Source organism: Taudactylus pleione, unplaced genomic scaffold, assembly GCF_031769625.1.
Source record: "Taudactylus pleione unplaced genomic scaffold, aTauple2 ptg000250l, whole genome shotgun sequence".
Classification (NCBI taxonomy): Eukaryota; Metazoa; Chordata; class Amphibia; order Anura; family Myobatrachidae; genus Taudactylus; species Taudactylus pleione.
Genome location: NW_028284652.1, coordinates 4132295 through 4159898, shown reverse-complemented (window position 1 = coordinate 4159898; position 27604 = coordinate 4132295). Strand labels below are relative to the sequence as shown.

Here is a 27604-nt window from a genome sequence, read left to right as displayed (position 1 = left end):
CAATTAACAAACAGAAGATGGCGTGAGCGGGATCAGTGTGACGATCATCACCACGTAAGGAACAGCTGGGGATCTGCAAGGATTGGGGGATGAAAAGAGAAGGATTAACAGAAAGATTATCACAATAGGGAAAGAGAATGAGAGTGCAACAAAGGACAGAAAGACAAAGGAAGAGAGAAAAGAGGAGAATACAGAGAACAGTAATAGTGTAGTAATGACAAAGGCAAGTAGTGATATACTCTAGGGGTCATAGGTGACAGAGTGATGTAAGAAGAGTGGCCGCAGCAAAGGCTGAAAAGACAAAAGGGAGAAACAACAAGGACACAGCAAAGACACAAACACTGACCATCACCTACATAACACTGGACCCTTTAACTCAACTCAACATCTACCTGAAGCAGAGCAGCCGCTTCTACGGTGAGATTTATTCAACCTCTTACTCCATATACCGTTCCTCCTTCTCCTCATAAACCCCATGTGGACCTGAGCTGCTGCATGCACAGTACTGCTTATAAGCTCCTCTACAGCACTGCTATCCTCCTGCCAGTATACTCTATCCTGTGCACAAATGCTTTCCTATCCTTCAGAAGACCCCTAGTGTCCCCCATTGCTCTGCCAAAAAAACATTGATGCAACTGTGTATTTCTATGTCAAATTACAAATATGGTGGCACATTTTCCAGAAAGTTACTGGGAATGAATATGTCCAGTCATTGTAAAATCTATGATTGGGTAGAAAGCGGGTTCAGTGTCTGCATTGGAAGAGTTGTGAGATTTGCACCATCATGCATAGTGTACAGAAAGGCTCAGCTGCATCACTGCCTTACACTAGTTTTTCATTATTTTCAGAGTACATTTCATGCTAAGGGGCCTATATAGCAAAGCTTGATGAGAGAAAAAGTATCAACCAATCAGCTCCTGTCATTTTTCAAACACAACCTTTAAAATGTAAGTTAGAAGTTGATTGGTTGGTGATATACAGTCAGGTCCATAAATATTGGGACATTGACAGAATTTTCATATTTTGGCCTCTCTTCACCACCACAATGATTTTGAAATGAAACAAATAAGATGTGCTTTAACTGCAGACTTTCAGATTTAATTTGAGGGTAATTACATCTAAATCAGGTGAACGGTGTAGGAATTACAACGGTTTCTATATGTGCCTCCCACTTTTTAAGGGGCCAAAAGTAATGGGACAAACTAAACAATCCTAAATCTAACTTTCACTTTTTAATACTTTGTTGCAAATCCTTTGCAGGCAATTACAGCCTGAAGCCTGGAACGCATAGACATCACCAGACGCTGGGTTTCATCCCTGGTGATGCTCTGCCAGGCCTCTACTGCAAATGTCTTCAGTTCCTGCTTGTTCTTGGGCATTTTCCCTTCAGTTTTGTCTTCATCAAGTGAAATGCATGCTCAATCGGATTCAGGTCAGGGGAATGACTTGGCCATTGCATAAAATTCCACTTTTTAGCCTTAAAAAACTCTTATTGCTTTTGCAGTATGCTTCGGGTCATTGTCCATCTGCACTGTAAAGCGCCATCCAATGAGTTCTGAAGCATTTGACTGAATAGGAGCATATAATATTGCCCGAAACACTTCAGAATTCATTCTGCTGCTTTTGTCAGTAGTCATATCATCAATAAATACAAGGGAACCAGTTCCATTGGCAGCCATACATGCCCACGCCATGACACTACCACCACCATGCTTCACTGATGAGGTGGTATGTTTTGGATCATGAGCAGTTCCTTTCCTTCTCTTCTCTTCTCTTCCCATCACTCTGGTACAAGTTGATCTTTGTCTCATCTGTCCATAGGATGTTGTTCCAGAACTGTAATGGCTTTTTTAGATGTTGTTTGGCAAACTCTAATCTGGTCTTCCTGTTTTTGTGGCTCACCAATGGTTTACATCTTGTGGTGAACCCTCTATATTCACTCTTGTGAAGTCTTCTCTTGATTGTTGACTTTGACACATATACATCTACCTCCTAGAGAGTGTTCTTGATTTGGCCAACTGTTGTGAAGGGGTTTTTCTTCACCAGGGAAATAATTCTTTTGTCATCCACCACAGTTGTGTTCCGTGGTCTTCAGGGTCTTTTGGTGTTGCTGAGCTCTCCGATGCGTTCTCGCTTTTTAAGAATGTTCCAAACAGTTGATTTGGCCACACCTAATGTTTTTGCTATCTCTCTGATGGGTTTGTTTTGATTTTTCAGCCTAATGATGGCTTGCTTAAATGATAGTGACAGCTCTTTGAATCTCATATTGAGAGTTGACAGCAACTGATTCCAAATGCAAATGTCACACCTAGAATCAACTCCAGACCTTTTACCTGCTTAGTTGATAATGAAATAACGAGGGAATAGCCCACACCTGTCCATGAAATAGCTTTTGAGTTGATAGTCCCATTACTTTTGGCCCCTTAAAAAGTGGGAGGCACATATTGAAACTGTTGTAATTCCTACACCGTTCACCCGATTTGGATGTAATTACCCTCAAATTAAATCTGAAAGTCTGCAGTTAACGCACATATTGTTTTTTTCTTTTCAAAACCATTGTGGTGGTGTATAGAGGTCAAAATCTGAAAATTCTGTCAATGTCCCAATATTTATGGACCTGACTGTATATCTCACAATTCTACCTCTCATCAAGCTTTGATACATAGGCCCCTAATTCTACTTTTATACTTCAACAACTTTCTTTCTCAACCTATCACAATTTGCCTTTGTTATTTGACAAGACTACAATGTTTTTGATCTTACCCAGCCCAGTGTGTTCAGCATTTATAATCCTTTCTTCAATCTCAGGGTTCCCATCATCATGCCCAGCAGAAAGGCTTTGGCGCACGCAGACACAATAATTGGCTTAAAACTAGGCACGTCATCCAGGATCAGCCATGTAGAATTATTATTTTTGTATTTACAAAATACCAGCAATTGTAAATCACCATACAGACTTTTTGATGGTTGATAGTAAAAATGGGCATAAATTACGGGGAAAAAAGTGCATACATTACAAACATAGCATATATCTGTACAAATGCAGTGCCATATACATACTGAGATGCGTACACCTCTGCATTGGTGGCATATGCGCCCGTTTTACAACAAGCCTTCATCAAACGGCAGATAGCACAAATTACACCACCTACAGTAGCAGGGTATACCTGCATTATTGCTTAGGCCATATACATATCCTTCCTAATCTCTGGCTCTGTGAGACCACACGTTTCCACCCCCATTCTACCTCTCTAGTCATTATTCATACATGCAAAATGCGTGTCTGCATAGGCACATACGTGGGAGTTGTTTTCTAAGCATGTACAGATACTCCCCAAAACTGGTCACTCTGAATTAAACACATGTTCAGTTTGTTGCGTCACTATTCTGCCCCCTCCGTCTCCTTTGCTTACTACACTGAAATTGTTCTTCTTCACATTAGTAATGTTGGGTCTCAACTGCCCACTCCTACAGCAAAACCATTAGTAACCTGTGGAATAATTTCTTTACACATCTTACTAAAATAAAGTAAATGGTCTCTTTTTAATGGAACACAAGTATAAGCATTTTATATAATTTATCTTTATGCTTAAACAAATTGTCAGTGTTCTCTTTAAGTTGTGCTATCAAGAAATTAAAGAGCGTTCTAATGCTGCATACACACGAGACGATTTTCCAGAACGTTAACGATATCGTTGAACGATATACCGTTCATTTTTAGGCAGTGAACGATAGACCAACGATGCACGTTCCCGCATGGACGATAACAATATCTTTCATCGTCCATGCATGCAGGCCAACTTGGACGATATCGGCAATTTTCCCTGTTCAGAGATGTGGCAGGGTGACTCACTGAAAGATCTTTGAACGATCTATGAATGATAGCTTTCAAGTCGTTGGAGGTACATATCGTACAGTGTGTATGCACATTATCAAACCATGAAATAAAGGGCTGCAGCCTGCTGGGCTTGTCATCAGCCAGTATTAATACTATCAGTGTCAGTTCCAGATCACTCTGCTTAGAGGAAATACTGCACAGCATTAATGAAGACAGCTGTTTTCTTATTTGTGTGGATCAGAATGTACACAAAAGTCTCTGTTATATTGGCAGAAGCAGCTGCTGTTATATTTGTATTTTTTCTCTCCAGAGCTTATCAGTTTTCTGCAAATGTTAGGTAGCTGTATTACCAAATGGGTTGATATACTATGCCTTTGAGAAACATAAAGTTGAGAGAGATTGTGTCTATGTACTAATGCTGGATACACACTGGCTGACATATCGGCCACTCAATTGAACGGCCGATATATTGTCGGGCACGTCGGTGGGTGTGTACCAGCGATGTGTGTGAATCACGTAGTTCACAGACATAATGGGTTGGTTGTGCAGCACCGCCGATGCCCAATATATCTGCAGATATATTGGCACATAGTGCTGTGTGTACAGGCGGCCAGCCGACCACCAATACACTTACTGCAGAGGCTGCCACTGACAGACAGCTCAACTGGGCGGGCACATGTAAATCTACACTATAGTACGGCAAATCATCCTAGAGTGTATCCAGCTTTAGCCTTGGAGAGAGATAAAGTTTATGGATATAAAGTACCAACTAATCAGCTCCTGACACTTTACAGGCTGTATTTGAAGAAATGACAGCTAGAAGCTGATAGGTTGATACTTTCTCTCTCTCCAAGGCTTAGTACATCTACCCCATAGCCTATGAAGCCTGAGCCAGCACATTGTAATCATACTTTCCTACATTTTGTTTACCCCTTGGGGAGAGCCTGAAGGGGAGAGTCCAGGATGCCATTGTAGGTTGCATGGTTACATGTGTCATCAAGGCCCCACCCCACTGCAAAATACCATAATTCACAGCCTTACGCATCAGGGCAGTACTATAAATATCACCTCCACTTACAGCAGAGGGCAGGATCTGGGTAATGGTGGGTCCTTCAATTAACCTAAAGACAAAGTCTGGAATGTGCAGAAAACAAAATGCTTCCCCAAATGCCTTTATTTTTTTATAAATTCCTGAAAATATTTGAAAATGCACATGTCACCTTTATCAGTAGCTAAATATTCTAATAAACTCTAGTAAATATAGTCTGACATTCTAGATTGCTCCCCTGGCGATACTCTTTTGTAGACTCTATTGTCTCTCATTGCAGAAATGTCTCGGGAGCAATTGGAAGGGGTCATCCGCACAGTGGAATCCCTTCTGAGTGAGGCAGAGGCACTGCGAGCACGGTGCCAGCAGCAGAGTGATGAAGTGCGACAGCTCTGCCAGGACCTGAGAAATGAGAATCGGGACCTGGTGGAACGCTTCTCCCAGGCGGAAAGAGAGCTGCTCGATGTGAAACGCTCCGTCAATGAGTTGATGGACACCAAAGTGGCATTTGAAGCCCGAGAGAGGCAGGTCCGCAAGCTGAGCAAGCAGCTGTAAGAAAGACCTGAAACTGACAAGGATCACACAGTCTTTCCACTGAGTCCTACCTACTGGTTAGACACAGATGAACATAGACATGTAACAGCTTGTATAAAGGTTCTACCCAAGGTCACACCCATATGCTCGCCCTCTATGTACTACAGCTACATACCAGTCACATAATGCACACTTAACACTCCCTGTTCTGCAGAGCATTTTATGCTGCTTAGGGTCTCTCACGTGTCATTAAGTCACGTAAAATGATGTTACAAATGGAAAAAGAAAGCTGAAACAAGAGTTACATACTGTCTACCCATTACCACAGTGCAAGTCAGCATTCTCTGGAGTTCCATCTAATGTATGTGCCAGCGTGTGTGGGTCCATCTTACACAGCGATCACATTGCCACACAGATTTGAAGCAACCTCCAAAGTAAATGAGACCTAATTCTCTCTTCCCATATATACACACACAGTACCGTAACTTATTATTACTTTCCTATAGGTCATCCCTAATCCTTACATTATGGGTTAAGGAGATTAACTGGGGCCAGGGTTTTAATTAAATAAGCAGCATGTCTGATTATGGTCTGGTTTATTAAAATTTGTGCAGCATCTGAACACAGGTCTTCCGCCTGTACAGCTGGCATGGTTAGAGTCTAGGGGGTATATTTACTAAAGTGCGGGTTCTTAGAAGTGGAGATGTTGCCCATAGCAACCAATCAGATTCTACTTTACATTTATCTAGCACCTTATAGAAGATAATTGCTAGAATCTGATTGGCTGCTACGGGCAACATCTCCACTTCTAAAAACCTGCACTAGTAGTTGATGTATTATTGTGAAGCATATAGGAAGCATCAATCTCATGGTATGTGATGTGTGAAGATAGGTACAGTAAAGTAAAAAAAGCTTGGGATTTAGTTATTAAGACATACTGTTCTGTCAGCAGTTTAAAGATTAAACACATTTATAATCCAACCATGACACTTACTTTATTGCATCTCTTACCAAACAACAAGATACATATTAATATTCAATGTACAAACCCTATAAACATATGTAAAATAATGGTATTGAAAAATTACTAATTGAATGTAAACACAAATAGTGTCTTGAAACAGCATAATTTTGCTTCTCGTACTATATAGTCACTGTACAGTGGTTTTGACATTCATACATACAACCTGGATTGTGCACGGGTTAAACAACACACTGTCCACCCTGCTGTAAGGAGTGCTGATCCGATTAGATATGATTAGCTGGGAATTGGGGACAGGGTGGCAAGCCAAAAATAACACTTAACTACTTCCATGCCACGACTGTGTGCAAGTGAAGAAACCTAGGATCATATGTATCAAAGCATGATGTGCGAGAAATTTGTGAGATATATATCACCAATCAGCTCCAAACTATCATTTATTAAACACAGCCTGCAAAATGTAAGTTAGAAGCTGATTGGTTGGTGATATATCTCACATCCAGCTTTGATACATATGCCTCTTAGTGACAAAATGTAGGCTATTAATGGTTCCCACATTATCAACCAAATACTGGATTTATTATTGTAAGTGACCTAGAAAAAAAATTAGCTTTACTCAAAAATGAAAGCAGGGATATAACAAAAAAAACAAAAAAACTTGCTGCTTTCATTGAATAACTGAATGTCTATGAAAATGAGAGGATTAGTCAGAAAGTTCTTTGTAGCCAATGAAGAATTGCATTAGTTAGTACCACAGATGAAATATAAAATTATTGCTAGATGCAGCATTTGTTACAGGTCTGTACCAGGTCATGTTTACCGAATAATTTGATCACAAAGAGTGCAAGTAGTCACCCACTACATAGTAAAAATAGAAGTGAGGTTTATGGGCACAAAAGGTCATGTATATGGCATAACAATGTTTAGGTATTTTCTTCTATACAATAAGTAGGTAGAAAAATATGTCAGTTGTTCATAAGATAAGAAAGCTCACAGGGAAAGAGCAGTGTAGCTCGGAAAGGCCCGATAAGAAACAGCCCAGATCAAGAATATGTCCTTATTTAACCATCAGTTAAATTTAGAATCCTCGTAGAGGCTGCGGTCGCGCCATGTCCAATGACACAAACAGAAAACACTGACAGCCAAATACATGCCTGGAGAATAAAGGTGTACAAAATGACCCCGAGCAGTGATGTAGATAAGGGCTTAGATGCAAATATTGCACAACATTATCTCCCCTTGAAGAGTGGGAATTAGAGTCACAGCTTTTAAGGTTGTAGTTTCAGGGTTTACATGAACATGAGTGTCATACATGTTTGCGGGAACCAAGCAGCACTTCAATGCCTTCATGACACATCCGGTAGGTGGCAGTAAGCTCTCAGCACTGAACAGTATACAGCATGGCACTGCCATTAATTTGCAGCTCATCAATGGTTTCCAGGTCTAGTGCAGGAGGAGAGAGATCACCCAGTGGGGACCCATTAATGGCAAGCTTGAATACCCCGGTTTCAGGAAGGATTAGTATCTGAATTAAAAGAAAGAGGAACAATGGAAGAATACTGAGTTTTTGGTATTAAATGGAAAATTATAATAAAAACGATGAATATAATTTTACAAAGTAGATCATCTGTAGCACTGATCTGTGTAACACAAGGCTGTCCTCATGTCTGAGTGATGCTACAAAACACTCCTCGGCGCTGTTGTAGGAACAGCCTGTATATTGTTGGTCACAAAGCTCTATGGCAAGGCTAGGAGCACCATACTGTATGTCACCTCCTATTTTAAATTACAAGTTCTGTCATACACTCAGAATTGGAACACATGCACCTCACTTGTTTAATAGTATATATAGACAAATGGAGTAAAGTGCACTATTGAACCCAGGTAAAGAGGGAGACTAGTATCACATAAGTGGAGGAGTGGGAAGTGGAATATCATCACGTACAGTAAGTGGGAGATGCTATCTATATAGTAAGTGTTGACCCAAGCCGGCCACACACACCATAGCCAAGTGCAGGACTCCACCAATAATTGCTGAGCGATTTAAAAAAATGGTTTAGCCGACTACTTTAATAGGGATACACAGCATTTAATACTCAACCTGGCCTTCAGTTAAGCAGATCTTCCTAAATGACAGTATTGATCTCTGAGAGTCATGCCTCACACATGACGACACATGAAAATCACATTAAAAGTGCTTAAATATGGGAGTAGATTATGGAATTTACCTCAAAAAATCTCTCTGCATAAAACACGAAGAAAGGCGTCTGGATTTTCTGTGTCTCTCCCCACGTCGCTCCCATTAAATAGTTATAACACAATGATTGGTCTCTGAAATTTGCAGTCAGTTTAAAAGGGATAAAGTCTTTAGATTTCAAAAGGAGAGTAATCCTACAGAAACAAAGCCATATTATTACGTACAGCTCTGAAATATGACAAATACAGTAGGAAGGTTGTATATTAATGAAATGTCAAATACAGCTTGCAAGTATTTTATTACAAAAATCACATTACAACATTCCAGATCATTCAATATATACAGGTAATATGGATAATGTGCTGAAACCTGCCTATAAAGTCCTATACAGATAATTGTACACAATGACAACTGTCTCCTTAGACTGGTTACCCACAGGATAATCCTATAAGACCACTTTCCTAATTGGAGTAGGCACAGACGTTTAATTCTGGTTTCACTGTTGCCTGATAGTGTGGTTGGAAGGTGACAGCATGTATAGGCCAATAGTGGTCATCTTCTGAGTGTATTTTCCAGCATGCTCGATGATAGTCCAGTCTAGTTTGAATTGACTGTTTCAGGGCAAACAATTTTACATCACACATGCATGAACAGGCCGGCCCATTGCCAATAATGCATTGTGACAAGCAAACTTTATTTTGTCCACTATTATATGGCCAATGAATCACATTAGGGGTCTATTTACTAAGCAGTGTTAGGAGACAAAGTGAAAGGAGATAAGGTGCCAGCAGTGGCGTAACTATAAATATTGCTCCCCCCTGCCAAAAAAGTTTCAGATGCCGTCCCCCCCGCCCATAAAACAAACACACCCAAAGATGACGTTTAAGGTGTGTAGTTCCATGACACAGTAATGTCCCTTATGACACAATAAGTAATGCTCCTTATAACACATTATTACACACAGTAATACCCTTATAAAACAAATTATGCCACACCGTGCCAGTTATACAGTGCCCCCTGTAGTAGTCCTCCTGTAGTAGTGACCCTTATGCAATTCCCCCTGTAGCAGTGCCCATTATGCAGGCTCCCCCTTATGCCCTGCCCCCTGTAGCTGAGCCCATATGCCCTGCCCCTGTAGCTGTGCCCATATGCCCTGCCCCCTGTAGCTGAGCCCATATGCCCTGCCCCCTGTAGCTGAGCCCATATGCCCTGCCCCCTGTAGCTGAGCCCATATGCCCTGCCCCCTGTAGCTGAGCCCATATGCCCTGCCCCCTGTAGCTGAGCCCATATGCCCTGCCTCCTGTAGCTGAGCCCATATGATGACTCCCCTGTAGCTGAGCCCCCACCCACCCCCGTGTAACTCAGTCAGGTGATTCGGCCGCGACATCCGCCTGCTCCTCTGTGAGCATGCTGCTCCTCTTCGGCTTCTCCTCCTCACAGGCAGCCAGGCGCACAGAGCGTGCGTGGTCTGATGCGGCGGCGGAGCTGGCCTGACACTAGAGGTCCAGTAGGACCTCTAGCGTCTGTCTCCGCCTAGGTGGCGGACATTTTTGAGGGACATTTTCAGCAGATTTCCATCGGACGGCAGGTTTGAATGGAATCTGCAGCCTCCAAGCCACCACGCCCCCAAACCACCTCGGGGTCTGTGGGGGCTGTAGTTACGCCTATGGGTGCCAGCCAATCAGCTCCCAACTATTATTTTTCAAACACAGCCTGTGACATGGCAGTTAGGAGCGGATTGGCTGGTAGCTTATCTCATTTCACTTTGTCTCTTAACACTGGTTAGTAAATAGACCCCATAACATCATAGCTGGTCATTCAGTGGTGCAGGAAACTAGTACAGTATTGCAAGAAGACTATTCATACTTTTCAACGTTCCACAAAGAGAGAGGTGGGCATCAAACAATCAGATGAGACACTTGGGGGGAGATGTATAGACTGTGCTATAGAAAGGATAGCTAAAAGCCAATTGGTTGCTGCTATGAGCAAACTTCTCCACTTTATCTCATAAAAGGTTGATACATCTCCCCTTTGATGAGAATAAAAAAAAACAAAAAAAAAAAAACAACCCAATACCAATCAGGTAACCTATACAGACCTACTGATCGGTCGCTCGATGTGCTCTCTGACATAACTGGGCGGGCATCTGGATTTGCCCGCCCAGTTGTGCAGTCAGTCACCGGCGGTCCCTGTAACAAGTGTACAGGCAGTAGGCTGACCACATGTACACACAGCCAGGTGCGTGCATGTGCATATATATATATATATATATATATATATATATATATATATATATATATATATATATATATATATATATATATATATATATATATATACACACACACATACAAAGCCCAGTCGCCTGGATAAGAGCACTCTCCAAACTTTTGGAGAGTGCTCTTATCCAGGCGACTGGGCTTTGTGTTGATATTATTTATGGATCAGTTTTTCTAATATAACTGATCTTGGAGGCACCCCATTGGTGAACTTCTTTTGATGCGAGTGCAGGATCTACACCGATATATATATATATATATGCCATCCATTGTGCTGCAGAGCAGATGCGATATGTCTGTGAACGTCATTGTTCAGAGACATATTAGGGGATACACACTTGCCGGGCCACGGCTGATATATCGCCCAGTGTTTACCAAGCTTAAGCGACAATTTCTGCGCATGTCCGTTCAGTTAACCTAGCACTAGGGCCCATAGCAAAAGTAAATACAATGTCAAAGGCATTCTGCAAGGCAAATAATGTAATGCCATGTTTATGACACAATGGCTCTTGTTCTTCCATATTAGTGTTATATTGCAGTAGAATCTGTATGTAACCATAATGTGTTATTCTTGCCGTACTGCAACAGGCATAGAGTATTATCCACAAGACAACTGGCAATCCAAATAAATGTTGAACCATTTGAAATTATTTGTTAAATACAGAAGGACATTATACAAGTCTGTTTTATCATCATTACTATTTTGTGTTTGGAAATCAATTTCTAAAACACAAATCACTGGGTTTCTACATCTACTGTATATACATTACAGTATGTGCTTACAAATACAATGAAGAAGTCCTAAATTGACAAAATCTACAGAATGTTGTAAAAAACACACACACACACACACTTTAGAGCAGGCATGTCAAACTCAACCGGGCCGAATATTCAAGGTCTAATATGGCAGCACAGACGGTGTAATGGTTAGCGTTACTGCCTCACAGCACTGAGGTCGTTGGTTCGATACCCACTACGGCCCTAACTGTGTGGAGTTTGTATATTCTCCCTGTGCTTGTGTGGGTTTCCTCCCACACTCCAAAAATATACTGGTAGGTTAATTGGCTCCTAACAAAATTACCCCTAGTGTGTGTGATAGGGAATATAGAGTGTAAGCTCCACTGGGGCAGGGACTGATGTGAATGGCCAAATATTCTCTGTAAAGCACTGCGGAAAATGATTATGCTAAAAGCCTCTATCGATTGCAAAATTTTATTGCATTTATATATATTATTAATAATTTGGAGTTGTGCACCTGAGATGTCTGTTTCTGTGCCTGGCTGAGCAGAGCAGCAGAGGTGAATCAAGGGCTCCAGGCTGGGCCGCATAATATATGTATTTAGGACCGAGCGCCACATGTTTAACATGCCTGCTTTAGACAGAGCAATGTCAAGCCATGAAGACAATGTAATAAGAATAAATGGACTGACTCATCTGGATTCATTGTCACCAATCCGCGGACAGTGATCTTGTGACCTTCAGACAGACCCAAGGGCAAAGGCTTACAAACGGGAGTTCTTTGCTGTGTGGAGAGAGAAATGGTCACATTAGCAATGAGATTGTAAGTCATGTACCCTATGTTAATATGATGCATTACATTATACAGCAGGGGTGGGGAACCTTTTTTCTGCCAAGGAGCATTTAGATATTTAGAACATCATCCAAGTATAAATACATTAACATCTTATTGGCATGTCTGCTTTGTCTAGCTATAGAAATACAAATATCATCATAGTATGTACGGGGGAGAGTCAAAAATTATCCGACTGTAGAATATATTTTGATCAACTTTCAGAAAAGACAAATACATTATTTTTCAACATAATTTCCCTTCCTTTCAATACACTTTGTCCATCTGTCAACAAGCCTTAAATGTTTTTAGCTGGACTGCGAGCCACGAATGCACCGCTGTCTTTTGCTGTGGTTTATTGCATAGGCAGAGCCACGGTTGATTTGCAAATTATTTGCAACATAATCCACTGTCCCTCGCCTATCCAACAGAATCAGTTCACGTGCACGCTCAATGTTCTCATCAGTTGTGGACGGGCGTCTGGCTCCTTCTTCATGGCTGACACTTGTGCGACCTTCTTTGAACTTCTCTATCCATTCATACTAGGGGTGTGCACCGGTCACTTTTCATGTTTTGGTCTTGGATCTGGATCTTTCTGCGTGTTTTGGATCTGGATTGGTTTTGCCAAAACCACCCTTTGGTGTTCTGGGTCTGTATTTTTTTTTTTTTTTTTTAAAAACTATAAAAACAGCTAAAATCACAGAATTTGTGGGTTTTTCTGTTCCTATGCTATTATTAACCTCAATAACAACAATAATTTCCACTCATTTCCAGTTGATTCTGAACACCTCACAATATTGTTCTTAGGCCAAAAGCTTGCACAGAGGTAGCTGGACACGAGTGGGCGGCACAAACACGTGGCCCATCTAGGAGTGACACTGCAGTGGCAGACAGGATGCCAGTTTGAAAAACTAGGCCCCAAACAGTACATAATGCAAAGAAAAAAAAGGGGTGCGAGATGGAATTGTCCTTGGGCCCTCCCACCCACCCTTATGTTGTATAAATAGGACATGCACACTTTAACAGACCAATCATTTCAGTGCCAGGGTCTGCCACACTACTGTGGCTGAAATTATTGGTTCGTTTGGGCCCCCACAAAACAAGCTGGCAATTAATCTGTCCCTGCACAAACTGGCTCTACGGAGGCAAGATGTCGTCCTCATCCACCGATTCCTCACCCTCTTCAGTGTTGTGTACATCCTCATCGAGTATTAATTAGTCCCCGCTGGAATCCACCACAAGTCCCTCTGTACTTTCTGGAGGCTGGTCTCCCTGGAAGAATTGATAATTCATTTTGATGAACATCATCTTCTCCACATTTTGTGGAAGCAACCTCCTACGCCTTTCGCTGACAAGGTTCCCGGCTGCACTAAACACTCTTTCGGAGTACACACTGGAGGGGGGGGGGCAACTTAGGGAAAATAGAGCCAGTTTGTACAGAGGCCTCCACATTGCCTCTTTATCCTGCCAGTACAGTTACAGACTGTCTGACATGCCTACTTGGATGCGGTCTCTGATATAATTCTCCACCATTCTGTCAATGGTGACAGTATCATATGCAGTGACAGTAGACATGTCAGAAATTGTTGCCAGGTCCTTCAGTCCAGACCAGATGTCCAAACTAGGTCCTGTCTGCCCTGCATCAGTGCCAGCGGGTTGCTTAGGATACCTAAGCCGTTTCCTGGCAACCTGGGATCGAGCACGGTGGACAAAATGTAGTGGTCAGATTTCAACAGATTGACCACCCTCGAATCCTGGCAAAGCAAGTCCCAAATGCTGAGCGGAATTGCTCCATCTTAGCTCCTCCTTCACTTTCTCCAGCTGCTTCTGCAAAAGCCTGATGAGGGGAATGACCTGACTCAAGCTGGCAGTGTCTGAACTGACTTCACGTGTGGCAAGTTCGAAGGGCTGGAGAACCTTGCACAACACGGAACTTATTCTCCACTGCGCTTGAGTCAGGTGCATACCCCCTCCTTTGCCTATGTCATAGGTGGATGTATAGGCTTGAATGGCCTTTTGCTGCTCCTCCATCCTCTGAAGCATATAGAGGGTCGAGTTCCACTGCGTCACAACCTCTTGCTTCAGGTGATGACGGGGAAGGTTGAAGAGTGTTTGCTGGCGCTCCAGACTTCAGCACGCAGTCGCTGAATGGCGAAAGTGGCCAGAAATTTTTCGGACCACCCAAAGCATCTCCTGCACACCCCGGTCATTTTTCAGAAAATTCTGCGCCACCAAATTTATTGTGTAAGCAAAACATGGGACGTGCTAGAATTTGCCCAGATATAATGCCCGCACAATATTGGTGGCATTGTCAGATATCACAAATCCCCAGGAGAGTCTAAGTGGGGTAAGCCATTGGGCGGTGATTTCCCTCAGTTTCTCCAAGAGGTTGTCGGCGGTGTGCCTCTTTCTGAAACCGGTTATACACAGCGTAGCCTGCCTTGGAACGAGCTGGTGTTTCTGAGATGCTGCTACTGGTGACGCTGCTGTTGCTGCGTAAGGCCATACATATACCCAGTGGGCTGTCACAGTCATATAGTCCTTAGTCTGCCCTGTTCCACTTGTCCACATGTCCGTGGTTAAGTGGACATTGGGTACAACCGCATATTTTAGGACACTGAGGACACTCTCTGACGGCTTTGTACATTCTCGGCATCGCCTGCCTAGTGAAGTGGACTCTAGATGGGATTTAGTACCGGGGACACACTACCTCCATCAACTGTCTAAATCCCACTGCACTAATGGCGGATACCGGACGCACGTCTAACACCAACATAGCTGTCAACTCCTCGCTAAGGACTGTTGGAGGGTCAATTGCTTAGTAAAAGAAGTAGTGGTGTTCCTACTTCCTCTCTGGGATGATGAACGACTCCCATCAGCAACAGCAGTTGGCGTAGCAATACAGGATTCTCCCGAGGAATTCAGGATAGGAGAGTCAGTCATGCCAGTGACAGGGCCTGCAGGACTACTTACGATCCTGACTGAGGAGGGAGTTGACGGTGTGGTTTGCAGGCACCTGAATACAACAAGAAAAAGGGATTTAGGTGTCCCTGGACTGCTTACGGTCTTAGCCACAGTTTCTGAACTTGACAGTAACTTTTTATGAACGCGCTGCAGGTGACGTATAAGGGAGGATGTTCCTAGGTGATTAACGTCCCTACCCATACTTATTCCACCTTTACATATGGTACATATGGCAAGACAGTTGTTGTCCAGATTTTAATAGAAATATTGCCAGACCAGAAAGGTGGAATGTTTGGTCTTCTGCCAAGGCTTTTTCATCCCACGGACAACAACTGTCTGCCCCGGTGCCTGATCTAAACAAACCACCTCACCATCAGAATTCTCCTAGTCAACTTCCTCCTCATCCTGTTGTACTTCAACAGTGACATCTTCAATTTGAATATCAGCAAGTGGACTGTAGGTGCTCCTTCCAGCACTTGCATAGGTCGTGCAAATGGTGGAAGGAGCCACCTCTTCCCGTCCAGTGTTGGGAAGGGCAGGCATCGCAACCGTCGCCACACTTGGACTCTGCATAGGGATTTGTGATATCTTCTTAGAATTAAAAAGCACAGTTCTTTGCTGTGCTTTTGCTAGCTTAACTCATTTGATTTTTGTAGCAAGAGGAGGGCTTCCATGGTCATGTGAAGCTGAACCACTGGTCATGAACATAAGGGAGGATCTTAGACGTTCCTTGCCACTCTGAGGAGAAACGTAAACTTGCCAATATGTCATTTACGACAGATGATTTAAATTTATTTTTTAAGGTAATTTTCCTGAACTTTGTCATTTGGGATTTTATATGCCCTCTACTATGACATTGGGCATCGACCTTGGCAGACAACGTTGATGGCATTTCATCGTCTATGTCATGACTAGTGGCAGCCGCTTCAGCACTAGGAGGAAGTGGTTCTTGATCTTTCCCTATTTTATTTTTATTGGACAAATTTTTGTCCTCCATTTATGTGATATTGATGCACGTGTGGCTAAGGCGCACACAAACACAGAAAAATATTTTTTAACATTTTTTTTGGAGCGCACTTTGGGGGCTACACCATTCTTTAACAGACGAGCCAGCCGGCCCTTGATTTATGACAGGCGCACGCTTGCCGCTGCTTTGTTGATGCACTTGCGGCTACTGCGCACACAATTCACCAACACAGGAAAAAAAAAAGGGTTTTTTTGCACTTGTGCGGAGTACCCCTGATGGATATATCACTCCCTGGACAACACTACAGGACCCCTTTAGGACTACAGCCTTTATCGGACACTGCACAACTCAGTCCAGCCAGCCCCTATGGACAACAGCAGCACAACACAGCCCAGCCAGCCCCTATGGACAACAGCAGCACAACACAGCCCAGCCAGCCCCTATGGACCTTGGAGTGGACACAGCCCCTATGGACAACAGCAGCACAACAGCCCAGCCAGCCCTAACTCCCACCCTCCCTCTTCACTGTCCACAGCCGTACTGAAAAATGGCGCCGACCTTTTAAAGAATTCAAAACCCACGAGATCAGACAGCGGGATGATGAAGTTTTGCCTCGATTCAGATCAGAGTCAGGTGGGAAAGCCTGAGCAGGACTGTTCCCGGCTCGGATCGGGGGGAGTTCGGATTTCATAAATCCGAACCCACTCATACCGAATTCATACACACTTCTTCATGACAAAACACTTTCTCCATACTGTGTACAAAGTCTTTGATAAAACTCAGCACCAGACACACCCTCAGACCACAAAAAACTAATCACTGCACGCTGCTCTTTCGTGCACATCACGGTGAGCAGCCATTTTTTCTTGTACTGCAGTCACAAATAAACTGGACTTAAACACGTTCAAACCTGCACAGTAGTGACTGGGGAGACAACGACCTAGTACAGAAAGCGTTGATAAAACAGTGCGGCCAACACAAGTTTTAATATAACTTGAGTGCGGATAATTTTTGACTCACCCTCGTGAAGGCTATACTAACAATCTGGAAGAATTTGGGGATAGATTTACAGTTCCTACATATTATACTCTTTGAAAGATTTCTCCATAAATATCATCCAGATATATACTTCTAGGGTACGGCTATATGCTATACTGTAATACGTATGCTGTGCTGGGAAAGGCAGTAACCTATTGATGGTCAGTATAACACAGTGGATAGACAATGGAATTAGATCATGCAGATACCTCCAGCAATGAGTACACATAATTAAAGAAAGATAAAATGGCAATGCATCTATTTATGCACAGTTACTATTGTTTTTTTGGACATACCCATAGGATACCCCTGGTCCTACAATGGGAGTTTGTTTTTACTTCTTATGGAGTATTAGACGACCAGTCCATTGAGAACACATGCAAGACACATGCATAAATGCAATAATGGTTTTCATATTTTAGATGGGACATTTTAATTATCATCTTGGGATGAAGATTTCTGGGGTCAGTCGAAGTATTTCGGAAGTACTTTTGCTGTATAAAATGGCCAGACATTAACACTCCCATAGAGAAGGTGATAATCAGACATGGGCCTCGACAGTGCAGGGCCGATCAAAGGTGTTTAATAATTGTGACCAACAGCATCTGGTCAGAATTGTTTATAATAACAGAAAAGAGACAATGACTCAAATCACATCCACATTCTATGCAGGAGGTACCAGACATGTCCAGCAGGTCAGTGCAGCGTTATTTAGCTTCCATGGGATATGAGAGCAGAAGATCCGCCAGAGTGCCACAGTTAACACTAAGACATGGGACACATCACCTCACCTTGGCTTCTAACGTTGCAAATTGGACCCTGGAGCACTGCCAACATGTGGCGTGATCTGATGAGTCACAGTTATAGTTGTTTCGGGCTGATGGTAGTGTTATTGATATTGCAGACCCCATGAGGCCATTGACCCCAGTTGTGAACAAGGCACCATGCAGGCTGGTGGTGGTTCCATAATGGTGTGGGGTGTGTTCATGTGGCATGGATTGTGTCCGCTTATCGACCTGAACAAGTCATTGACCGGTAACTGCTTATTTGCATTGCCTGATGACCATTTGTAGCCCTTCATAGACTTCATGTACCACTACAACAGTGGAATATTTCAGCAGGAAAGTTGTCCAGAATTGGTTTGAGGAGCATTCTGGAGAGTTCCAACGAATGGTGTGGCCTCCATATTCACTTAACATGCTTGATTGGGATGTGGTGGAAAGGTCCATTTGCACCCAAGATTATGCACCTACAAATATCAGGGAGCTGTGGGAAGCTATTCAGATGGCATGGGTCAACATCTCTCCAGAGGTCTTACGTCCACTTGCGAAATCAATGCCACGTTGAGTTGCTATACTTCGCCGGGCAAGGCGAAGTATAGCAGCTAGGCATTTATCACAGGACTGTTGGCACTTCAGGGTTCGATTCCCAGTTAAACAATGTGTTCAGTATGTACTGTATAAACTTAGACTATACTTTATTATTGTATCACATATGACATTTCTTGCAAAAACCCTGGACTTGCCTCACATCAGGTTAAGGATCATGTTGGATAATAACATGTATTTGTTTAAGAGTTTCCATGTAGGTGCCAAGAGTTGGATCCAGGCGGAGCTCTGCAGGCACACCTATAGCAGAGGTTCACAAACTCCAGCATTACAATCCACCTTTTAAGGATATCCATTCTTGAGCACAGGTGACTTAATTAGAACCTCAGTCAAATTGATTTAACCATCTGGACCCAAGCATGGATATCCTTAAAACCTGGACTGTAATGGCGGAGTCTGGGAACCTCTGACCTACAGGATGCTTTACCAGTAAAATACTACCTATTAGATATGCACAGAACTGAATGTTTACACAGCCTTTTACATCTTCCCTCATGCTTGAAATATAGTCTTACCAGATCTGCATTTCCATGTTTCAGCGGCTAAAGGAAAACACAGGAAACATTAATGATTACCAGGTAACAAGACTGTGCTATCTCAGAGCCATGTGTAGGACACGTGTCCCTTTCTTTCCTGTAACAGATGTACAGGTATACTATACACCTCATATAGTTTGTAAGCACCAGCTAGTGTATATGTAGATGCCAATAGACAATAACAGATTACATCTTATGCTGAGTGATCCAAGTCATTATTTCTGTAGGATAATCACATTGAGTTTCCAATGGTAATTACCCTAAATTAATATTTAGCACCCCCCAAACTCACAATTGAATTATCCTTACATGGGGGTCTGGCTCAACGTAATGTTATATCTTGGGCATCGTTCAGAATTCTGCCATACTGTATATTAGATTATTTCCAAATAATCACCTCCCCTGGCCTTCCTAGACGCAATATATGCTATACCTATTGGAAGAGGTTGCCCGCCATCAGATGGCTGTAACTAGATCATTTTATGAAAACTGCTTTTATATGTATATTTTTCAGGGCTTCTTCCTGTGCTATTCAGCTATGCCGTTACTGGATAGGGTTGCTTATTTGTGTTGCCAGACAGCTTTAATCCAGCGCAATAAAGAAAAGTATAACAATCACTAACTTAGAAATGCATTTGCATTTAGTAAAAGTTGCAGGAAGGCACATATAAGGCGATAAAGAAAACCCAGGAGGTGGAAAACACCCTTAAAGCTTTTATTTAGGGATAGGGATCAGCTATCTTTATTATGTGGAATAGTCATTACCATACTACATACCCTATGCAAGCTGTTCCTGCACGAGTTGCAATATTGTATTACACAAAAAGTTATTTTTGGTTTCTTACTTTTTTCATTTAAAGGTCTATGGTTCTCTCACACACGGGGATTATTCAGCCTTTTTATGATGTATTACTGCCACCTTGTGTATAAACCCAATACTGCAACTGAAAGTAGATATGTGTATGTTATGTAAGCATTATTTTGCTCATTACCTGACACAGTGGGTAATCTGTCATTTCATCATGAAATGGCTGTTATTAAACACAGAGAGATAATTACAGTTATTATATAATCAGAAAAGCAAACAAAAACATTGAAAATAAATAGTACACTAAAAAAAATTACAATAATTGTATAAGGGTAGGAAACAAAAGGTTTAAAGGAGGACTGAAAGATAAGATGTGTACTGATGGCTAGGGCCTTATAGACCCCTCCACGTCACACTTGCATTACTGCTGAGAAATGAGATCTCCTTCAAAGTGACGTCTCCATAAATCCCCAGAGTATCCACATCACGCAGCGGGAAACGATAAGGGAAATCTAGGAAGTGCTGGCCACCAATGCTGACCTAGAATGTGGCATTAAGAACAAGGCCATTACTTAGCAGATAATTGTACCGTATACCGTAATGCCGGTTACACACTTGGCTAAGAGATAGTCTGACCAAGTTGGTAAGTATGTTCCACAGCATACACACTTACCGACCAATATGTTTGGCCCCAGTAACCAGTGGTGACATCATTGTCGCTGATTTCTGCGGCCAGAATATCGGTCGGTCGGTCGCCTGCACACAAAGGGAGGATGCGCACAATATATCTAAAAGATATATTGCATCTGCCTTGCTGCAAGGCAGTCGCACTGATGTAGATCTGTGAACGCAGTCATTCACATATATCCGGTGTACCGATCGGTCAATGGGCAGGACGATAGATCATTCCTTTGCTGTCCGAACGATATATCGGCAAGTGTGTACCCAGCATAAGGCAGTCACTTTACAACACATCACTATCCATATGCCTCCTACCTTAACCTTGTCAGCCAGAAAGTGAAATAGAAGCACAAAGTATTCCCCCTTTCGAAGTTGAGCCCCTGAAAACTTGAGCTCATCCTGCCACTGGTCCTTACGTAGGGTGTTGCAGATTAAATGTGCATCCGAAGAAGAGAAGCGTGGATTGAAATGAAAGGCTACATCAGACCGGGGACGAGTGCTGCAACCACACTGCAGATCAACCTGGAACCTGTGGATCAGATGCATACAAATAGGTCACAACACGGCACAGCTCCCACCTTAGTCTAGTCACAGCGCTGCTCAATTATAGCTAGTTCACGGGGAATACAAGAGAACATCACTGTTTAGGCAATTCAATATGTTCACAATTTGTAGATGCTTAGGCGCCTATTCATTAAGCACTGCTGTTTGGCAGTGCTAATGTCGTACCCACCTCGATGTGAGTAGCAGCAGTGGATACTAAAACACCGGAGCAATTCAACATTGCTCCAAATATCAGCTGTCCCCATGATCCCCATCACCTCTACCTTTGTAGCAGTGAAACTTAGCACTGCCAAGCATACCTGCCGACTTTCTGGCTGCTCCTTCCGGGAGGGAGCAGCCAGATCGGCAGGACAGGGGGTAGCGTGGCCGGGACAAGAGGGAGTTGCCGTGCGGGTGACATCACTGGTAGGCATGGTGGGGGTGGGGTCACACGATAGCGTCAGTTTGGCCCCGCCCCCGCTATGCAATGCCGATAAAATAGGCATTGTGAAGCAGGGGCGGGGCAAAAATTTCGCGAATCGCGTCACCTGCCCCTCTAGCTGCAGGGATCATTGCGGGGGGGGGGGGGGGAGGGATAGGAGGGGTGGGCGGCACCCAATTTTCGGGAGGGTAGGCAAGTATGCTGCCAAGTCTGAACTGGGGTTCATGCACATAACTCCTAATGGCCAGCGGAAGGAGCCGAACAGGGGCGAAGGGATCCAAAAGGATTGCTTTTTGCAACCCGGACTTCCATCCTATAGGAAGCAGCAGGGGCCTGGGAACAAATGCCGTACTGTAGGTTCCCGCTAACAAGCTCCAAAGTATTTTCAGAGTTTGATTCATTTCGGTCCCCATAATATTGTATAGGGACACCAGGCCAGATCGGGACTAAAAGGTAAGCAGGAGATATCCGTGATATTTCGCGAGTTACTTTTATAATGAATAGTCCCAATACCTAATTTCTACAACAGTAGGTGAAAATGATAATTTTCACCTACTTTTGGTAAATGAAGGGATAATGTTTAGACCCCTTAATCAAATTCACCAGTCTGCTCAAATGTGGATTGTATAGAGAGGATCACATTCTCCAAGCTGACATTGTGCGGTGCTTATTATCCTAACTTACTGACACCCAGGGCCGGTGCTAGACTTCTAGGCACCCTAGGCAAAACTTCTGCTGTAAGGCCCCTGTAATGCCAGCAGTAGTAAGGCCCCCCTCCGCGCACACATATACACACAAAAAAAAACCAATACTTACCTTAAACCCCGCTCCAGTGCCTGCTGCCGTCTGTCCCAGGCGCCCGCTCATCGGAACTATGGGAGTGACGTCATGCGGGACCCTGAGCTCAGGAGTGAGCTCCGTCCTCCGGCTGTTGCTGGCGCCGGGGAAGGGGGGGGTTTGGAAAGAAAAAGGGAGCGAAGGAGCCAGGCACCCGCTGGTAACACAAACTCAGCATTCACCCGGCAAATGGAGGGTGCAATGGCTGGGCCAGCGGGCCGCATTGCAACCGGGGCGGAGCGCCCTCTATCGGTCGGCACCACTAGGTAGCGGCCTACACTTGCCTAATGGAAGCGCCGGCCCTGCTGACACCTACCACAAGACTATTTTTATTGAATACCTACAGTACATCTAGCCACATTAATACTATGCACACTATGTATGTATTTATTTAATATGCATTTAAATGTGTTTGATCTGTATATAATTTGTACACAGGAAGTTGTTATATTGATCAAGCCAAATGCATATGGAAATGCAAATTTAAAATTATTATTATCATCATTTACTTATATAGCACCAGCACATTTGATTTTGCTTAACAATTGTGAACACGACAGTTAGAAAACCAGACTGGGTAATAACAGACAGACAAAGTAGTTTTAGAATAAGAGGAGATAAAACTTATATGTTCTATTATTACATTTGCTTTCATGCTCTTGTTTAAGAAATGCATCTTACATTCAGGATGTTAATGACACTGTGGATCTGAGTCAGGACGGACACAATGCAGATGATAATCGCTCCAATGCGTTATCGGTAATCTGTGTGCGTCTGAGTCACACTGCGCATGCGTCCAGCTTAATTAACATAGTTTCTCACAGTCACAATTTATTTGCAAAATGATTGACAGGCAACCTAATGTTTGCGGGTGGCAACGGAGGAGCGGCAACTCAAACACAGGCATGTCACACCCATTTCTGGGCATGTGTCAGCTTGCGACCCCATACATAGTAAAAATGGCTCTCACAGCCAGCCTGCGTGACCGTAGGGTTACTCAGAAGGCCAATTGTTCACTGATCTGCGACCGATTTCACATCTTTGCGCACAATTGGATTTGCGAAGACGCTGGTGGGCCTCAATACAAATCCTGATGCCTGCGACATTTACATGTTTTCGCACAGCCACTGTGTGCAAATTTGTAGCAGCGGTGGTATTAGTGTCTATCCTAGAAACAGGGCTGGTGTACTCATCAATACTGATCGTTCCCTCGCTTTAAAATTTGGGGAGCTCCCTGGAAACACGTTCTTTGCCTAGATCACAGGTTCTCAAACTTGGTCCTCAGGACCCCAAACACTGCATGTTTTCCAGGTCTCCCCACGTAATCAAGTAAAATAATTACCTCCACCTTTGGATCTTTTAAAATGTGTCAGTGAGTAATAAGTACACCTGTGCACTTGCTGGGTGACCTGGAAAACATGACCTGTGCGGGGTCCTGAGGACCAGGTTTGAGAACCACTGGTCTAGATACACAGGCCTCCATTTAGTACCAAGTTTTATCACCAAAACGAGTGATACATTTCACTGTGTATGATAAATGGTGCTCCAGCCAATCAGCTCTCAACTGTCAACTGTTAGAAAAATGACAGTTAGGCTGGAGCACCATTTATCATACACAGTGAAATTTATCACTCGTTTTGGTGATAAAACTCCTTACTAAATGATTATTTTACTTTATTTTATGTTCGTATGCATTGGAATTAAATGTATACATAAATATAGAGTTATCTTATTATAAATTTATGGATACATGTTTACACTACTGTCCTGTACAGGAATATGCATGGAAAGGAGATTAAAGACTGTACTGAACGCTCTTATGTTAATTAAACTACGTGCCTAGCGTATCCCTTGCCTTTATAAAACAAATACTAAAAAATTTTTTTTATAAACAATAGTTTTTTTTACCTGTAGTTATTTTGAGCCTGTAAGCACTAAGGACCATAAATAGAGAACTTTGAACCACTGGAAAGGATCGTCAGTGCTGTCTAAGCCAGAAGTGCAGCAAATGAAATAACAAGTACAATGTACAGTAATAGTAATTCTCCACTATATAGCAGCTGTAATATTAGTGGTCAGCAATATGGGGATATAGTTTTGTTGATTAATCTCCATCCTCATTCATACTTGCATAGGGAACTGCTGGCATAAGCTAAAAAACACACCAACAAAAAAATACTGTAGAAGCCACAAATAAACAAAGATCAACAGCACAAGTGCCCAGCATCACACACCTTGTTGCACTGATGCCAACATTGCCTTGTATCAGGATCATCCGCCCATGGCGCAGCCCTCCAAATATTGTGCACACATAGGGAACAACCTGTAGAGGGAATTCATATAGAGACAACATGACACAGGATGGAAAGGTTTCACATGTTAAAGTACAAACATGTTATGGATACAAAGTCCATGACAATGTGAAGAAAAACAAAGCTGCTGGACACGTTATACAGGAACATCTTCCATGGCATAAAAGATATATTATGGCTTAATAAATAACACTGCTTAATAAATAGACCCCACAGTAAGAGCTGTAACTGTGCTGCCAACAGGAATAAAATATACAGTATACAGCATGTCCACAATAATTCTCCATAGTAAATTATTGAATAAGAGTATAAGAAATCATGAAGGGGTCCTGTGACTGTATAAAAGCCCCTGTGCTTAGGGTGGCGCTTTATATAGTGGCCTTAGTATTTCTTTTTATTCCCTGTGGATGGTACAGTATGTTTGCAAATAGATCCTGGCAGGGGCCAGGTGGCAGAATAAGTTACGTATATCTTCTCAGCCAGATGATGAATAATGATGTTGCACTTGCAGGAATAAGAAATAATTTTTGTGTTTTCTATGTTACACAAGAGAGGATCTCCTTATACAGAGGTGTCATCATACACTATTGCTGCAGTCACACAAACAGCCCTTCTTGGTGCGCCGGGTACCGTGCGCCTCTGCCTGCGCCAAGCTGGAAAATGCATATAAGTCACAAACGGACATGGCAAGCAGCTTCAGGAGCTTGTACTGAATCTATATACAAAGTGCTTCGTTACAGCTCCGACTTTTTCCTCGCCAAGGTCCGTGCATTATATACAGATTCAGTCGCACAAAGATATACTTGTACGTAGCACATATAACATTAATCAGTGCAGTTTTGTGAATCTGTTTGTCACATCCATTTGCGACTACAATGCATTTTCGGGCAAAAAGAAGCGCGATGCAAGCAGAGGCCACAGAACCTGGTGGCTCACTTGTGCCAGGCATCTCGCACCGCATGTTAAGGCTAGGTGTATGAGGTCACATCTGTACATGAAAATAAAATGGGCCAATCGCTCCCATCTATCTTCTCCTTTGTGTATCAATACAACCTGTTCATATAATCCAGCTCTCCATAGTCAGTATAGGTTATACTATTACTAGGTGGGCAATCACCATAGTAGAAATGAAACTTTGTTACCTCTAACCTCTCTGTCCTAGTGTGTCCTGCTGCATGCTCCTGTATTAGCATAAAGCTTTTGCATTGTCATCCTGACACAAGTTCCCATATGCTAGTCTATTGGACTGTCATCCTGATCCTGACACAAGTTCCCATACGAGTTACTTTCTGACAAGATAATCTGTGTACATTGCTCCCTCCATCTGTAGCTTCTGGCACTGCCCCAGGTATGTGGATGCACCAGGTGTCAGGCATGACATGGGCAGGCAGTGGTTGCTGCTGCACTGCAGGAAATGTATAGCCCTCCCTAATGTTGCCTGTACACACCGGGTAGAAGACAGGCGGCTGTAGCAGCAGGGAAAGGGGATCAGCCATGTCTGTGTGTGCTGAGCAGCAGCTGGTAATCACAAGTCACAGCAGCAGGGAAGTAATCAGAGGAGGAAACAACCACGCCTTATTTACTTAACCCATCTCCTGCTGGAATTGCACAACGCACCGCTTCTTCATTCAGCTGTGTCTTCATTCTCTAGTATATTATACATCACTATAGCAGCAGAGACTGCACCTATAGCTATGTCATGCACCCATATCATAACTGTGGGGCCTTTGTATCAAGCATTTTCTTTTTCATAAAATTATGTAGAAACTGCAATTACTGCATCATTATATGAATTGTTGCTATGTACTAACAGCCTCATGCAGGAGATTTCACAGATGTATCTGGGAGCAGACGGCAGTCCCCTTTATTATCAATAGGGACTACGGTCTGACCCCTATGTACTTGGTTGGCCCTGTATGCTTACACCATCCTCAGATGGCATAAACGTTTGCAGGAGCAGGATTTTACGATCCCTCGCCAGCAGCATCCATCAGGCTCCGGAAATGGACACTGTGCCCATGCGCAGTGTCAGATTATCTGGAGGAGTCTCTCACAAATGTGAAATAATCCTCCGAATGCAGCTGGGATTTAGCTCACAGCGCAAGTTATTAGTACATAGAAGGGGAAATTTCTGTTTAAAATGAAAAAGTCAGTCGCGCCCTGTGTCTGTACCTGCAGTACACTAATTTCAGCAAGGAGCTTCCAGTAACCTATCATTTGTTATTGTTTCCACAAGCATCACATGAGTAGTCTGTGTACAGGCCATGAGTATTTCACAGTGTGATTCACATGATTAGTGTGAAATTAGTGTGGCAGACACACAATTTAAGTGTTAAAGTTTATTATGTATTAAATGCATACATGCCTACTCTCTCGGGAATTGCGGGAAGCTCCCGATTTTTCGGGTAACCCCCCGCGATCCCGGAAGAGTAGGCATATCTCCCGCATCCTTCCCACTTCCTAATAAAGTGGGTAGGGTGGGGAGATTTTACCTGAAATTATCGGGTCCGTAATGAAGGGGCGGGGCTAAATTGGGCAAATCGCGTAATTTAGCCCCGCCCGCACCTCACGGACCCGCAAATCGCGGGGGTTTTCTGTAAAGGAGGCGGGCCTAATGCAGTCTATCGTCTGGCCCCGCCC

At 43.1% G+C, this 27604-nt stretch overlaps 1 protein-coding gene and 1 long non-coding RNA gene across 3 annotated transcripts; one reads left to right on the top strand and one right to left on the bottom strand.

Annotated features, from left to right (window-relative positions):
• The first annotated feature begins 133 nt into the window (after window positions 1–133).
• On the top strand, window positions 134–6506 carry LOC148515344 (uncharacterized). Its single transcript, XR_015879411.1, has 2 exons — window positions 134–417; window positions 5167–6506. It is a non-coding gene; the product is annotated as an uncharacterized LOC148515344 (long non-coding RNA).
• Window positions 6390–26497, bottom strand: LGALS12 (galectin 12). 2 transcript variants are annotated; one of them, XM_088480036.1, is made up of 9 exons: window positions 26413–26497; window positions 24887–24975; window positions 21146–21359; window positions 20570–20689; window positions 20334–20372; window positions 19321–19347; window positions 12309–12400; window positions 8631–8793; window positions 6390–7927 (listed from the first exon to the last, which is right to left on the bottom strand). In XM_088480036.1, the coding sequence occupies exons 1-9, from the start codon at window positions 26458–26460 to the stop codon at window positions 7781–7783; spliced, it is 939 nt and encodes a 312-aa protein (XP_088336162.1). In that variant the 5' UTR covers window positions 26461–26497; the 3' UTR covers window positions 6390–7780. The 2 variants fall into 2 exon arrangements, with proteins under 2 accessions (XP_088336162.1, XP_088336161.1); XM_088480035.1 differs by lacking the exon at window positions 26413–26497 and adding an exon at window positions 26107–26301.
• Window positions 26498–27604: the final 1107 nt, after the last annotated feature.